The 16,116-nt window shown below is 41.9% G+C and overlaps 1 protein-coding gene across 1 annotated transcript in view; it reads left to right on the top strand.

The window, feature by feature from the left end:
- Nucleotides 1-15,810, top strand: part of KCTD16 (potassium channel tetramerization domain containing 16) — a 269,886-nt gene extending 254,076 nt beyond the window's left edge. The window contains exon 3 of the mRNA XM_040453846.1: nt 6,232-15,810. Coding sequence (XP_040309780.1) covers nt 6,232-6,686 — 455 coding nt within the window. The 3' untranslated portion in view covers nt 6,687-15,810. The remainder of the gene's footprint in view (nt 1-6,231) is intronic.
- Nucleotides 15,811-16,116: the final 306 nt, after the last annotated feature.

The following is a 16,116-nucleotide window of genomic DNA, read 5'->3' as shown; positions in this document are numbered from 1 at the left end:
TTTTTTTTAATTTTTTTTTCAACGTTTTTTATTTATTTTTGGGACAGAGAGAGACAGAGCATGAACGGGGGAGGGGCAGAGAGAGAGGGAGACACAGAATCGGAAACAGGCTCCAGGCTCTGAGCCATCAGCCCAGAGCCTGACGCGGGGATCGAACTCACGGACCGCGAGATCGTGACCTGGCTGAAGTCGGACGCTTAACCGACTGCGCCACCCAGGCGCCCCCTGTCCTTTCCATTTCTTGACTCCTGCATTTGAGCACCTGTTCCAGCAGGTCAGGAACTGTGTCTTTATTTTCTTTCCACCCCGTGGCGGGGTCAGTGTGCTCTTATTAAGCTGTTGTCTCTGAGCCCCAAACCCACCCCTCCCCATTCTGCTGTGTGATGCTGGGGATTTAGCTCACCTCATTTTGCATCTGCCCAGCGGGCTTCCCGGTGGGTTCTGTGCTGTCCAGAGGGGTTGCCAGATGAAGGCTGTTAGTCGTGAACAGAGGAGGGACTCCTTATCAGCTCGCTGCTTGTAGTTTTAACACAGATTTTATTTATCTCAGAAGCAGTTGGTCCCAGTTCCCAACTTTGTTTTGTTCTGTCCTCTGCAGAGCGAGGCCCTTCAGACATACCAGGACCAGCAGGCCACATGCCCTCCTCAGATGCCTGGGTCCCACCTCCACAGAGTGACCCTTGCAAGCTTCCAGGTTCTAATGACTCCGTCTTCCATCTGTCTCCCCACCCTTAAGTATGGTCGCCCCCCCCCCCCGCTGCAGTTACTGTATTTGTCTCTTCAGTGCTGTCTTTCTTCACCTTTTTTCATCCTTTCAATCCCTGTTTAGCCGATTCCTTATATTCAGTTCTCCCTATTAAGATTACAGGTGGCATGTGCATTTTCTTGACTGGCCCCGACTGACCGGTGACTGATTTAACTGTCTGCTCTTACCCAAATTTGCCACCCCTTAATGAGGAGCCCCAGCTGGGCCCGTCCAAGGCCAAATGTCCATGAGTGGCAAAGGAAGCAAGAAAGGATGATCACCAGGCTTGAAAATGTATTCCTCTCAGAAGCTTGCACAGCCTGCCTATTCCCAGTCTCTACTATGAAATATCTTTTCCAAGGTTAGCAGAATTATGAAAACATCAATTTGGCCATTATTGACTTTTCAGCCAGGATACCAAGAAAGTCTTTCAGCAGCCTCAATAAATTAAATCTAGCCACCTAGTTCCCAGACTGGCAGGCTCCTACATCATTGACAGGGAAGACAGGGGAAAGCAGTTTTCCCAGCTGTTGCCGTAAATGATGTGCATTGTGCTCACAGCCATTAGCAGGTGGAGAATTTGAAGTGTGGGTAGATTGCAGAGCTCCCTCTTTTAAAAATGCATAAGCACTCTGTGAGTTTGCTAAGTCATGTTTCACGCGGCTCAGTTTGAATTTTTCATAGGGGAGAAATATTCTGTAGTCTTTCCTCTTTCATTCCTCCTTTATCAGTAAGGACTTCTGCCATTAGGGCTATAGTCGAAAGGGGCCGTGTACAGTCGTACAGTTCGCTTGATTGGTCCTCAATATTTCCAAGTTGTACAATGTTGGAAGATTTGAGCTTTAAGGGCTTAGGCCAGTTGAGGGTCCTGCTCCTCTCCAGTTAATCCAAACTACAAATTACTCCCAGCTCTGGGTTTAAATTTATTTTATGTGTCTTCAAGTCAATTTTTATCTCAGAAGATGCATCCATTTGTGAAATTCTAAGCCCTGCATGGTAAAGGAAACTTCTTTCCGAAAGTCTCCCTGGTCACGTACTGTGTTGTGTGCTTGTGGTCACGGTCCACTCCCACACCAACAACAGACATTACTAAATGTCATTATACATTTTCTTGATGAGTCCAGTCTCAGAATTCGTGTCCTTCCTCACATGATGTTCCAGCCAGGCCTAACAATTGGTTGTATAGCCCATCGGTGGGAACCTACTAATCTTATCTAACAGGCTCCTGATTTGTTTTGTTTATGTAGGTTAGCGTCTGGCTTTTAGTAGAGCACTTATGTACAGATGAAAGCAATACTTCTTGGATGCAGCCTGCCAGCCATGAAACACCTTCATGTTAATTGTCTCATTTTCCTAAAACCTCTCTGAGGGAGATACTATTATTGGCCTTATTTTATTTTATTTTGTTTTGTTTATATAGAGAAGCAGCACTCAAGCACGTGCACGAGCATGGGAGAGGGGTAAAGGGAGAGGGAGAAAGAGAGAATCTTAAGGAGGCTCCATGCCCACACGGAGTCCAATGTAGGGCTGGATCTCACAACCCTGAGATCATGGCCTGAGCTGAAATGAAGAGTCAGACACTTAACTGACTGAGCCAGAAAGGTGCCCCTTGTCTTATTTTTTACATGAGGAAATTGAGGCTCATAGAGGTGAAGTAATTTATCCAAACTGACAAATTGTGGGGCTTATTCTGGAGCCTACAAGCTGTGCCCTGTTAGGATCTTAATGCAATTCAGCATATGTGTTTGGGCTCATTCATTCATTCATCAAACATTTTTTACCAAACCTCTATTCTGTGCTGGGCACCACAAATGGTAGAATATCCAACAAATTCAGCAATGGTTTATTTAAAAATAAAGAGTGCGGTTGTGCTGTTTGACCATTAACCAGTTAATAAACCCCTCGAAAAACAAATTTTTTTTTTTTGCTTTTTTAGTATCAATAAATCAGACTTTTCTTAGGATGAAATGGTTTTCTCCCTGTATCTGGCTAATCAGTTGTAACCTATTTTCTCTTCAAATGGAGAGAAATGTTCCAGCCTCTATAGGAAGCTCAGCAGATTGGGAGCAAAAGTATGTTATGATTTTAAGTACCAAGGCATTTATGAGATCGTAATTGGCTATAATTGAGGGGATTCTAGAACACCTTGAGTTACAGAAAGATTGACCTTTTGCAGATCCTTCCACGTCTGCCAGGACTGCTGAGCACATGTCAGTGGGACTTTAAGAGCGGCTGTGTCCAGCCCCCACACACATCACTTCTCTCTTCTGGTTGAAAACCTCTGCTCTGTTTAAGTTCTTGGGAAGCGGGTAATCGGAGAGACAATGCTTCCAAAAAAAGAAACAGAGTGGTGTCTGTCTTCTTACATTTGAGTATCTTTCACATTTCATGATGACTCTTCACACAGTATCTCCAGCTGGATTAATACCATTCTCTTCCTTGATTCTGACCTAATATACAGACTTCATAAGCCTTCTTATGAATTATCTTGCCAAAAACGTTAAAACATTCAAATGTTCTCATAAAATATTGAAACACGTGGTAGTATAATGGGCTCCACTAAAATTAAGTTGTTCAATTTCCCTTTAATAGTGATAGCGCCTGGAAGAGGTGGAAAGTAATATTTCTATTTGCCCGGAAGCTGGAGAATCCCAGCTGACATTGGAATCCAGGATCAGCCCAGTGGTTAGGGAGGATTCCGCATCTATCCCAGGTTCCTGGCTTGGACGTGCAGTGAGTGTTGTGTACGTTTTTCTGCAGAAACACACGGCGCTCTGTCCCATGATGGTGTTTGTGTTACTAAACTGACTTTTAGGAAAGCCCCGGGTGTCCCTCCAAGTACCTCCAAGGGAAGGTAACTCTTAGGGAGAAGAGCACAGGACAGGCTTGCACTTCTACTTGTTCAGCAGGGTTTATGGCCAAAATTTTTTGTCATTTCATTGTGAGATAATGGGCAGGCATATCTCAGCACATATTTCTTCTTTTTCTCCTTTCTATCTGTTTCTTCTTTCCTCTTCTTCCTTTTTCTTAAGATTTAGGTCAGTTTCTGCACTTTTCTCAAAAAGGATCAAACTGGATCAGCTCTGGCCTGATATGATTACTTTTTTTTTGGCCCAGTGCATTTGAGCCATTTCTCCATCAGGTCATATTAGTATAGGGATGGCTGGGTTTGGAGAGGTAGAGGCAGATTCTGCCTTCAGAAGGAGAGAAATGATACCCTCAGAATCTGAGCTGGCAGACAAAACATTTTCTCTTGCTGATATTTTCAGTCACCAGCTGGTACATGTTGAGCATTTTCCCTGTTGCATGGAAGATATTTATTGGTAATAGCCTGGGAGAAGTAGAACATTATTGCTGTGGTGATTCCTTTTGGCTAATTGGATTGTTGCATTTCATTTAATGGGTGTATAAATACAATGATTACAGTCACATTTTAAAAAGTGGTCTGAAAGAGTGGGTATACTTTAGAGATAATTGTGGAGTTGGGAGTTGCGATTCACAGGGACTCTTTTTTTTTCCCCCCTCTGGAAAATGTTTAAGATAAGTGTCTATAAATATTTAAATTATTTAGATATGTAGATGACAGGCCTTTTACAAGAAGACAGGACATAACTTTGCAAATAGTTTCTTTTTCCCTTTTAGGTTTCCTCTACCTTGACCATATTAGAAATGGCACTAAAGTGGGATCTTATTATAATATGATTCATTATTTATGAGAATAAGATATAGCACAAATCAAAACTGGGTCTCCTTTTAAATACATAAAGATACTACATTATCCTTGTCCTCAATATTAGCATCATAAAGGGGACTCATTTCCCTTTATTTTTTATGGCTTAAATGCAATGAGCTATATGAAATGCCCAGCATATAATATATGATGAGTAGATAGTATCAAGTTCATGACTCTAAGAAGACTGTTCGGAGCATAGAAGGCTGGGGGCAGTGACTTATGTTTAGGAACTTGCTTTGTTCCCTAACTGTAGATTTGCTAGTTCAGAGAGTCACCAACCACGTATCTGAAAAATGAGTCTGTCTCCAAACAGCTGAATGCAATGCTATGAGTCAAGACTGAGGGGAATAGGAAGAGAGGAACTCACATTGGCTTAAATATAATACAATGGTTCATAGAGCTTAAAAGCCTACTGACAGTACCGGCTTCAGGTGTGGCTAGATCCAGGACTTAAAAGTGACTGTTAGGATACAGCCTTTTATTGAATTTCTACACTGTACTCCGAGCTATTTGCTGGGGTTACAACAATAGACACTAGCTGTGCCCACTTCAGGGAGCTCATGGTGAATAGCTGAAATGCATAAAGTAAAAAAGAATTGTAACAAAATGTAATATGTGCAATAATAGAGGCACTTTGAAAACAAAACCATAATTCAGAGAAAAAAGTGATAAATATTTCTGAGGAGAGGTGAGCAAGGACTTCAGAGAGAAGTTAAACCCTGAACATTGTTTTTTAAAGAAACGCAGGAATTTTTACAGTCAAGCAAATTCAAGAAGAATGATTAATTGCTTTGGTTATGGTATTTGGGAAATTTACATTCAAATCTCAGCTCTGCCACTTGCAAAATGTACAGACTAGGGTAAGTTTCTTAAATTCTCAGGGTCTGTCTCAGTTTCCTTGTATGGGAACTAGGAGTGGGGCTGCTGAGCTCATAGAATTATCACACGGCTCCCATGAGTTGATGGCTGTGCAGAACTCACCTGGGGGCTGCCACAAAGGAAGCCCTCCCTGACCCTTCCCCTCTTGTACCTGATTACAGTAACGTGGAGCTTTGGATCCGGGTTTAACGTCAGCCACAGTAAAATCAGGTAGCAATGGGGCGCCTGGGTGGCGCAGTCGGTTAAGCATCCGACTTCAGCCAGGTCACGATCTCGCGGTCTGTGAGTTCGAGCCCCGCGTCAGGCTCTGGGCTGATGGCTCAGAGCCTGGAGCCTGTTTCCGATTCTGTGTCTCCCTCTCTCTCTGCCCCTCCCCCGTTCATGCTCTGTCTCTCTCTGTCCCAAAAATAAATAAACATTGAAAAAAAAAATTAAAATCAGGTAGCATTTACGGAGGGTAAATATCATGCACTGCATTAAGCATTTCACTTGATTTATTTAAATCCTCCCTACAAACTCAAGGTAGTAGGAGGGTGATTATACTCACCTTCCCAGTGAGGAAACTGAAGCTTTGAGAATGGAAGGGGACTGCCAGGGTGACAAGGTTAGTGGGTGGTGCAGCTGAGCCATTGGTCACAATGCCTGTGGATGGAAGCGTGATACCATCCTTCCTTTTGTGCAGTAGACCACTAACTTCCTTCCATCAGCAGATTTGGCTTTTGGGTAGTCATGCTGTAGCCCGGCCTGTGTGGCCCCCTGCTTTTTCTGAAGACGTGGCTGTGGACTCTTGGGTGCGTGTGTGTTCAGGTGCTGTGCTGCTCCTCCAGACTGAGGTGGCTGGCATTAACCCCTTGGGTGCTGTGCTTCCTTGCAGGTGAGCCTTCCAGGTGGTCATCCTCACACTGCCACTGCTGCTGCAAGAGCACCGCAGGCGACAAAGAAGGGGAGAGTGGCACGTCTTGCAATGACCTCTCCACCTCTAGCTGCGACAGCCAGTCTGAGGCCAGCTCTCCGCAGGAGACGGTCATCTGTGGGCCCGTGACACGCCAGACCAACATCCAGACTCTGGACCGTCCCATCAAGAAGGGCCCCGTGCAGCTGATCCAGCAGTCGGAGATGCGGCGGAAAAGCGATCTGCTCCGGACTCTGACTTCGGGCTCCAGGGAGTCGAACATGAGCAGCAAAAAAAAAGCTGTTAAGGAAAAGCTCTCCATTGAGGAAGAGCTGGAGAAATGCATCCAGGATTTCCTTAAGATCAAAATCCCAGATCGGTTCCCCGAGAGAAAACATCCTTGGCAGTCTGAACTTTTACGGAAGTATCATCTATAGGGGAGGGGCGGGGGGCGGGGCAATGGGAGAAGAAAGAAATCATGTCACCATTTGGAAATAAACCTCCTAGCGAAATTCACATTTGAAAGAAAAGTAACAACTAACAATACGTTTGTGAGAACACAGTAGCCCATCGATACACTACTGCCTATTTACCTAGTTCACCTTAACATTTAAATCCACAGGGTAGATCTCTTTCCAGATGTGGAATTATAAGAAAATCTCTTTTTGGTTACTTGTTTGTTTGTTCACTGGGTCCCGTGTACTGAGCATCTTACGTATAAGGAGAGCCAGCTACAGAGGAGTAGCTGAGAGGCCTTGGGAGTCCTCTCTCCCCAACTGGGTTTTTCTCTCATCTTCTCCCTCCCTCCTTTGAATGAGAGCATGGTAGAAAGAGATCTGGCCCAATGGCATAGGTTCGGGTTTTTTTAATTTTCCTTTTCCTTTTTGTTTATGGGGTGGGGGGGAATGGCAGATTTATATGACTTTTCACTCAAATCTATTATGTGCCAGTTTATATTGACGACATACGCATGAGTATTTATTTGTGCAAACACAAGCACAACGATGTATGTACATACACACAGTGCACATGTCCCCAGGGCCGGGGCATCCTAAGGGGATCACCCCTGCTCCCAGCAGCAACCTCTTAGACTCCTTCAGACAGAGGAGTCTCAGCTCCTTTCTTAAAACCCTTCTGGGAAGATTTCCCAGCCTCTTTTGGCAACACTTTCTACCATCAGGTAACCCTCGTCATCAACAAATTGTCTTCCTTATTTTGAAATGAACACCCTCAGGCTCCATAGTACGGTTTTGCTCTTTCTCTGCACTAGGAGAGGGTGAGAAGAGCTAGTAAAACATTCTTTGTATTAAAGAAACAAACATTCCTAGCCGTGAAAATTCTCCCTGACCCCACACTCAGCCTTCCCCACCCTGAGCTGAGTTACCTTCCTTCTCTCAATGTTTTCAGAGTCCTTCCTGCCCACGTTTTAATGGCCTGGGCTTTTCATGTAATCTGCATTCAGTTCTCTGCGTCCCTATATGGCTGTGGAAGTAAGAACAACACACAGGATTTGAATAGGGGTCCAGCCTTTTGTTTTGTTTCTTTAAGAAGCACTTGTATTCCACACTCTACCTGATTTCTCATGGCCTTTTCAAACTACAGTGCTACATTGTTACTTCCTGGTAGCTGGTCTTGTCTTTAGTATTCTGGGATTTGGCTGTGTCTGTACTATGATGTGGCTGTCATTTCCTTGATATGAATGCACAACCCAACTGGATAACTAGAGCTTGAAAATGAAGGTTTTGGCTTTCTAAGCTATCTTTCTTGAGTCCATCTTTGGCCTGTAGAGACACAGCCAAAAAGAAACTGTTAATAGCCATCTATCCATATGGTTCTGTATTCCATAAATGTACTAATAGGTCTTTCATAGGCTTGTGGTAAATGAGGATGAAAAGACCAGTTTTTATTTTCAGCATTCCTTATGCATTTCAGTGGGAACTTAAACAATAATTTGTCAATCATTGTTTGTGTGCCAAGCACTCCTATTTTTATTTTTTATTGTGTGTGTGTGTATGTGTATATGTATCACAGGTAATAAAGGCAACTGGATGACGTCTGTAGGAGGGAAAAGTAATGACCACTCGCTTCCTTTTGAAATATTTTGTTGATGCACATTTATTATGTAAGAGGTTCTCTCTTGATTCCTGTTACTAGTGCCTATTTAGTATATGGATATCTTTCTGAATTTTTGTAATTCTTGCCCTCACCTCTGGGCGACAAACGCAGCCAATGTTTTCCTGTCCTGAGGTTCAAATGGAATTTAAAGGTCTACTTAAGTGAAAAAGAAAGTTCACCTGGGGAGTTGAGTTGTTAAGAGATTTACCATTAATGAATTTAAGTGGTGTCCGTTTATGTATTAGTATATTAGCAGGCATTTGTTCATAACTACAACATAGTTTTGTAAAGCCTACCAATATGTCTTGTTTCCTTTCAAAGTTCCTTAATACCATACCCAAATACCATCATCCCAATGATAGCAATCCTGCAAAGAATCACAGAATTGAATGGTTCAAGAAGAAATTGAATACAGATAAAATATCCCCAAACTCACTTAGTTCGGATGATTCCTGTGGCCCTGTTGGAATTTGCCATCTACATTAACTGCCCAAGGTTCCAGCTTCCTTAAATTTCAGGCCTGACTATAATGGTGTCAAGACAGAGATGCACTAGTAAGAACTGGAGGAGGAGGAAGATGTCAGTCCACCCCACTGCTTCTACCGCCCGCTTTCCCTAGGAAACCCAACACTGCAAAGAACATGTTCATGGCGTACGTCCCTGACCCTTGACCCGTCGTGAATTTTTCTCTCCATAGGCAATCCTTAGACCTCCCCAGTGATCGAAACTGGTGGTAGGAAATCTGATTAAAACAATAATAACAGTTTTAATCTGGGTCAACTCTAAACTGACACCTACCCGAAGTAGTCCAAATAGCTAAGACAACTGTGGGTGTTGATTATGGAGATGAATATAGACCTGATCAGGAAATCTCTGAGGAGCCACCAAGTCCGTGGGAAGCTTCTGTCCTTGTTTGAGTGCAGTCATCCCCTGAGGAAAGTGTGGCCGGCCACAATGGAAATGAGCTCTGAGTAAGTGAGTTACACGATTAAACGTTCGGTTACCCCCGATTCATGCCAGTTTCCCAGAGCTTAGAATAGCTTTAGGAACTTGTAGTTCACTTCTGGACAGAACGATATATGTGGTTCACTTCTTGAATACTGGTTATGATGAGGGCCGTAATTTGCTGCTTTGAAGAAACTAAGAACATCCAATGGATCGAATGAATGAGGAATCATATGTATAGAACCCCAACTTAGATTGCAGTGCTAAAATCCAGTGAGGTTGGGGATGTCACTCTCTACAGGTCCATGGATCTCCTGAAGTCAGAAACACATTTATGAAGTCCTCCTACCCATTATCAAAAAGGAAGTGACTTATGTTTAGCAGGAAAGGGGGGAGACAGGAAAATAAAACTGTGAGATCACTGTGGTGTCGTGATCTCCCTCCCCCTGCTGAGAAAAAAATTGCACTGAGATGTGGTCATAAAACAACAAAGTGAGGTGGCTTCCAGAATATGCTGTGGTGTAATCCTTTGTGATTGTAGGCAGTTATCTTACTGGACATGCATGCCTGGTTAATTAAAATAAAAGGGGAACAACGCACAAATCATGTGTTCCCTTCGCCCTTTATTCCTCCTTAGCCATGTCTACCCTCAACTGATTCACTTAGGGAGACACATTTATTAGAAGGAAACTAATGGACCTTTTCATTTTCCAGTTGCCCTTGTTTGATTCAAAGGCACCTTTATTCCTAGGCACAGATGTGTGTTCTTCATCGTGGGCCCTCTTAGTTGTCAACAGCTTGTGCTTCTGCATTACTTTTGCTTCTCTAGGCTTTAGATTCCCCTCTGATTATCCTTTGTGGCTGCCACAGGCAAAACACCCTCCAGTGAGAAGAAGAAAAGGCATATATGGTGTTTGGCAAAATTTCCTGACACCAGCTCCCATAATGGGAGCCACACGTAGATTCTCAGACGTTTTCCTTCGTTATAGTTGTAACCTTCCAACTTTGTATGTACCGTGACGAATTAACCCAGCGCATTTGAGTGCTGGTATTTTCTGCCACTAGATACCATGCTATGGAATTTGACTAACCTTGGTCTTCTAGATGATCTTTGCTAGAATGAATGAGAGTCTTTCTGTGAACTTTTAGGGAGAATTCTTTGTCACCTCCACTTGACATAGCAATTTTCAAAGGAAAAATGAAGAGAGCCATTTTTTCCCCCTGGTGACTCTGTAGCAGATAAATGCTTTTGCCAATTTGCATGCTGGGTTGTAGGTTTAGCATGGGCCATTTCTCTCCTTAATGTCTTGGCATTGTTGGCATCTTGCAAGCTTGATGGCCCACTGTTCCAATTTATTTATTTTCTTTTATTTGTCAAATAACACACTAGAGAAGGAATCTGAGTGAGTATTCTGTATTCTGAGTTAAAATGGAGTTAGATGTCATTTGTACAGGACTGTACAGTGATTAATATCTGCAGAGAAATTAGACCAAATGAAACCTGCTGGAATGAGTTTGATTTATATTGCCTTCATCACTCTGGATTTAGATGAAATGATTATTGCTCTCCACCCCTGCTGAAAGAAAAGAGCCTTAAACTTTAATAATCACCATGTTATGATGCAACCACAGAACTTCTATGTTTGAAATATCTGTATTTCTCATCTTGCAACATACATTCAAATGGAGATTCTTTTCCTAGTGACCTCCACTGCAAACTTTTAGCAGTGTTGTTCAATACTTGGTGTGCACAAAAATCTTTTGAAGTACCTGTGAAAATGCAGATCCCTTTACCGTAGGTCCAGAGAGAGTGATTCAGAAACTTCTAGCAGGGCGAAGGAATACGCATTTTGGCCCAGCATCTTTAACGGTTTTGATGGGATGGTCTCTGGACCTTTAAGAAATTCTGTTGAGGGAACTATGCCGAGGTCTGTATTGTCTCACTTCCTTTCACTTTTATTTCCACTACAAAGAAGCCAAGGCTTACACTATTCATTATCTTAAGAGAAAAGGCCCAAAGAAAAGAATCCTAGGACTAGGGCAGAGTAGATTCCATGGTTCTTCTGCCCTTTCATCTGCCTGTCAACCACAGCACCTTTCCATTTTGTGCATATTTGTGTATTTTGTTTTTGTTTTGTTTTTTGCCAAACTGAAAGCCTGCATCAATATAGTTTTATGTCTTGGTACTGAGGGTAGATGGGAGCACATCTCTGAGTGAGATGTATCCTTATGATACCCATCAAGGAAGGAAAAAAAGGTGAAGTTTCGCAAGGACAGTTGTTCGTTTCCAGGCCTTGTGCAGTCTGAGTCAGAGGAACTTGATAATGATCCATAATTTAATGGTGGTGTGTGTGGCCCCAAAGGCGGTCCCATTAACTGCACATATAAACACCACCAAAATGAATAGGCAGTGATTAGTGAATTTAGCTGCATCTCCCCAATAAGATCCCAAGTCATTGAATTGCTAAGTTTGTCCAATTTGACTTATGCAAGATTATGACACTCTCAGATAGTTGAAGATCCTGAATGCCAATATTAACTAAAACCGGCAAGCAAAACCCATGAGGGAAAATAAATATGGAAGGAAGGAAGGGAGGATAGAAGGAAAGAAGGACAGGGGAGGGGAGGAAAGGAGAGGAGAGGAGGAAGGAAGAAAAAGAAAATTCAAAACACTGTTCATATTTCACATACGATGGCAAGAAGGAGATGAATTTCTATAATTTTCCACTCTGACCAGAAGGGATGGCCATACTATAATTATTAAGATAGAAACCATTTTAGGGAGTTTCAGTGATCCAGTTGGTTCTACCCATATAACAGAATAACTGGGCAGGTATCAAATTCCCACGTGATACAAGAAATAGAGAATGAATGGCTTAAATACACTCTCATGATGATCCTCCATGAATATTTAAACACCACTGTCATAGGAAAGTAAAGAATGGTTAATAAAATTAATAAACTTAAATTGCCAGTTAAGATTATTTGGCCAAGATTTTTAAAAAATGTTAAATTGGATTCAGCTTGCTTCCCTCCTCTATTTCCCAAGTAGGGTCCCTTCATTGTCCCAGCTTCCTAACCTTTAAAAAAATGTTTCTCTTGTTTGTGAACAAAGTGTGTTGTTTACTGGGGAAAGAATTTTTAGTTCCTAGACTGTCACCCTTGCTTTATTTAGGGAATTTACTTTGAAAAAGCTAAAGAAAAATGTACCCTAGCCCTGCAACTATCTAGGGGTTTGTCTTGGGTTGAACAGGAGTGGTGATTTTCCTGTTAATCAGCCTCCTAAAAGCACTTACATGCTGACTGGAGGATTTAGTGTCTCCTTTCTCCAGCAACCTCTTTCATCTTGTCAGTTGATTCTTAGAATTGACCTTTAGCTAATTTACCTGCATTTGCACAATAAAAATCAGCCTCACTTCAGACTCTCTCTACTGCTGGTGGTTGGCTCCATCCATCACAAATGGAAGCAAGATTGATGCACCAGAAAGTAGCGGAGACTTGCTTAGTAACTGCACCTCCGTGTGAGTGTATGGGAGTGTATACGCACACTTGTGCGATTTTTAGGTCAGGATTGGGTCAGTGGCTAATGTCCATGATAATGCTATCTGCATGCATGGAAAAAGTCTTCGGTTACAAAGTTTCAAAGCTTTGAATTCATCACGAATTGGTCTTTACTATGGGTGTCAGTGCCTGACAATGTTGAGTAAAGCTGGTCTGCAGATGTGGATTTTGAGCACCACGGGTTTCAGGGTAAACATCAAACTCATTTTTATTCATATAGTCACTAGTAGCAATGACATTTACTCAAAAAAGAAAAAAAATAGAAAAGGAAAGAGAAGAAAAAAAGATAACCATGAAAGCTAAAATATACACAGGATTCTCAGTGATTACTGGCAGTTTTTCTCAATTGCAGCCGGTGGTCATTGATTTATTCTTGTATGTGAGAGAAACAGCCTCAGGAAACACTCTTCTTCGATTTGTGTGGGTTACGTGTATTTCAGGCAGTGGGTCTCATTCAGGGGTGATTTTTGTCAAAGCCCCAGGGGACTTGTGGCAGGTGCCTGGAGACATTTTTGATTGTCGTGACTTGAGAGGTGCTAACTGGCATCCAATGGGTAAAGACCAGAGATGTTGCTAAACATCCCAGAATGCACAAGACAGCCCCACAACAAATAATTATGCAGCCCCAAATGTCAATAGCGCTGAGATGGAAAAAACCCTGAATTAAGGGTTGGCTCTCATGTTCCAAAGCATTGTTGCCATGAAGAGAAAGAACATCTGGTTCAGGAGATTGGATGAGGTGGTGTGATAGTAATTATACCACCTTACATCTCTACAGGGTTTACTTAAGATGGGATACAATTGTCCTTTTATGCAAATGTGAATGCTGAGATTTAGAGAAGTTTACATCCTGGTTTCTGGGGTGTCAGTAATGACGGGGTAGGTCTGCGGTCTGGGATTCTGTCTTCTAGTCACTCTCTGCCTCAGAAAAACGGTATTTCAGTGAAGTCATCAATCTTACAACTAAATGTGTTTGGTGTAAAGCACTTTGGGAGCATTTTGAGTTCACAGGACCCTATTAGGGATGTTTTTCAAGCCAAACCACAGTAGCTAACAGGTGCTCTTAAGAAATCAAACAGGAAAAAGGGAGAAAAAGTACTGAGAATAGGCCAATGATTTCATCGTCTTAAACTGCTTATCATGTACTTTGTTTCTTTAGGCTGAAAACCCCCTTGCTAACGATGACACTTAGAGCTAGGAAAATATTCTCATTCTCATACTGGAGGTCCCCATGCCCTTATTTTCAAAGACGTGACAAGTCTGAGCATAGACCCTGGCTATTGAGCCATATTATTTCTTTTGTATGTACTGACTTCATTAGGACACACAACATGTTTGTGTCTTAAATATTTGACATTTTTCTTTCAACTTCTCATGCCAACATCCCAGTGTTGGAATAAAGGTCAGAACATTCTATCCTCATGTCATCCAAGGGAAACTGGGACCCAGAGACTTTAAGTCAGTCATGCATTCTTTCCTTTTTCATGCATTCATTTGGCAGGCTTTTGTTGAGTGCCTACCATGTACAGGCCACTGTGGTGAGCATTATAATGTACTGGGGAATCACGTGTGTGATACAGCACTTGAATTCCTATCCCTCAATTCCTAGACTAACATTATTTTTGTATGTAATTCTGATCCACATTCTAGATTTCTAATTTAAATATTAAGTTGTAAATGACGTATATTAAGGATAGTGTGCACACAAGGAATATGTGCCAGAAAACATGCCTTATCTAACCCTATAATTACCCAACAAAGTAGGCCCTGTTACTGTCCTCTTCTCACAGATAAAGTCAGTGACAATCAGAAAGGTAAAGTCGCACATAACTTGACAGTGGAAGAGCCAGATTTCCATCTGGGTTTATTAGACTCCAACCACCTCATTATATAATGTTTTGTCTCTGTTCTCTGGATTTCACCTGTTTCTGGTTTCTTCTACTCTAACCAAAAGGTAGCCAGGAAGAACCCAGCCTGACACCCTTCCAGAAAGTCATTAGCTAATAAACTATAAATCCCATTAGACGTGCACCTCCCTAGGAGATAAAGAAGGGCACACCTGGAGGGGTAGTCTTGCCTCCCACAGACTGTACTTCCTAACACACGCCCTATCAAGGGGCAGTAACGTTACAGAACACATGTCTGGGGAACACTGATGCCCTAAGAAACCCAAAGTGGTGAGATACGTTCTGTGTTAAGACGATGGTGCCTACACATGCTTCCTGGGCGTTTACAGGTTACCAGGGAGATCTCACAGGAGGTAAAATAGGCCTGCGTGCGTGTGTGTGTGTGGGTACGTGCGTGTATGTGCTATTTTCACCTTTGGGCCTTCTAAACAATATCAGTTTTTTCAAGATAGGTCAGAAATCCAAACATGATTGGCTGCCCCCAGAATCTCATCATTACTGTTCTAAGTTGGAAAATAAGAGAGGCGGCCACGAAAGGAAACTGCACTGAAATAGGAGTGCGTGTATGAAGAATATGTATATATGTGTGGTGTGTATGTGTGTTAATATATAACTTTTATGTATATATGTATATATGTGTGTACATCTATCTAAATGTATATATCTATCTATATCCATACATATGTATACACACATAAATCCGATAGTTTGAAACTGGGATTTTGAGTTTGAGGGATTATTATTATTATTATTATTATTTATAATTGGTTTCCTAGATAGTACTGTTTTCCAAAGTTATCTCCCACTATGAGTGTGTATATATTATGGTACCAAAAATATGATTAGAATACGTTGGTATAACATCTATGGATATAAAACCAAAGTGCATTTAAGGAAAAGTCAAACTTGTAAAAACTGGCTTTCTTATTTGAACTAGTGGTTTGAATTCCAAACTATGTGTTTTCGAACATGATCATTCCCACCCCCCCCCAAAAAAAGTCCCAAAAGAACAAAAAGCAAAAACCCCACCAAATGAATATGATATTTAAGAAGAAAAGAATAAGACTATATAGGTCTACAAGAGCACAAATTCAGTGGTTATTACACTAATGGTACTTCACCTGCTATCCATTAGTTTATTCTTTCCCTACTGGTTTCACTTTAGCATTCGTGGGAAGGGGATCCCTGTAACCCTACACAATTTGTATGTGGAGCTAGTTACCTGTTTGTTTTAAGACTATAGTAAATAATTTGTAATATGCACATTGTAAATATATAGTACAGCTTAAGGGCACGTTGTAATAATAACCAAACACTTTCCAGACTCCTGCACATAACC

The sequence above is a fragment of the Herpailurus yagouaroundi genome, unplaced genomic scaffold (genome assembly GCF_014898765.1).
Source record: "Herpailurus yagouaroundi ecotype Mexico unplaced genomic scaffold, PumYag 29, whole genome shotgun sequence".
Lineage (NCBI taxonomy): Eukaryota > Metazoa > Chordata > Mammalia > Carnivora > Felidae > Herpailurus > Herpailurus yagouaroundi.
The sequence above is the reverse complement of the archived record's forward strand: the minus strand, read 5'-3'. Positions and strand labels throughout refer to the sequence as shown.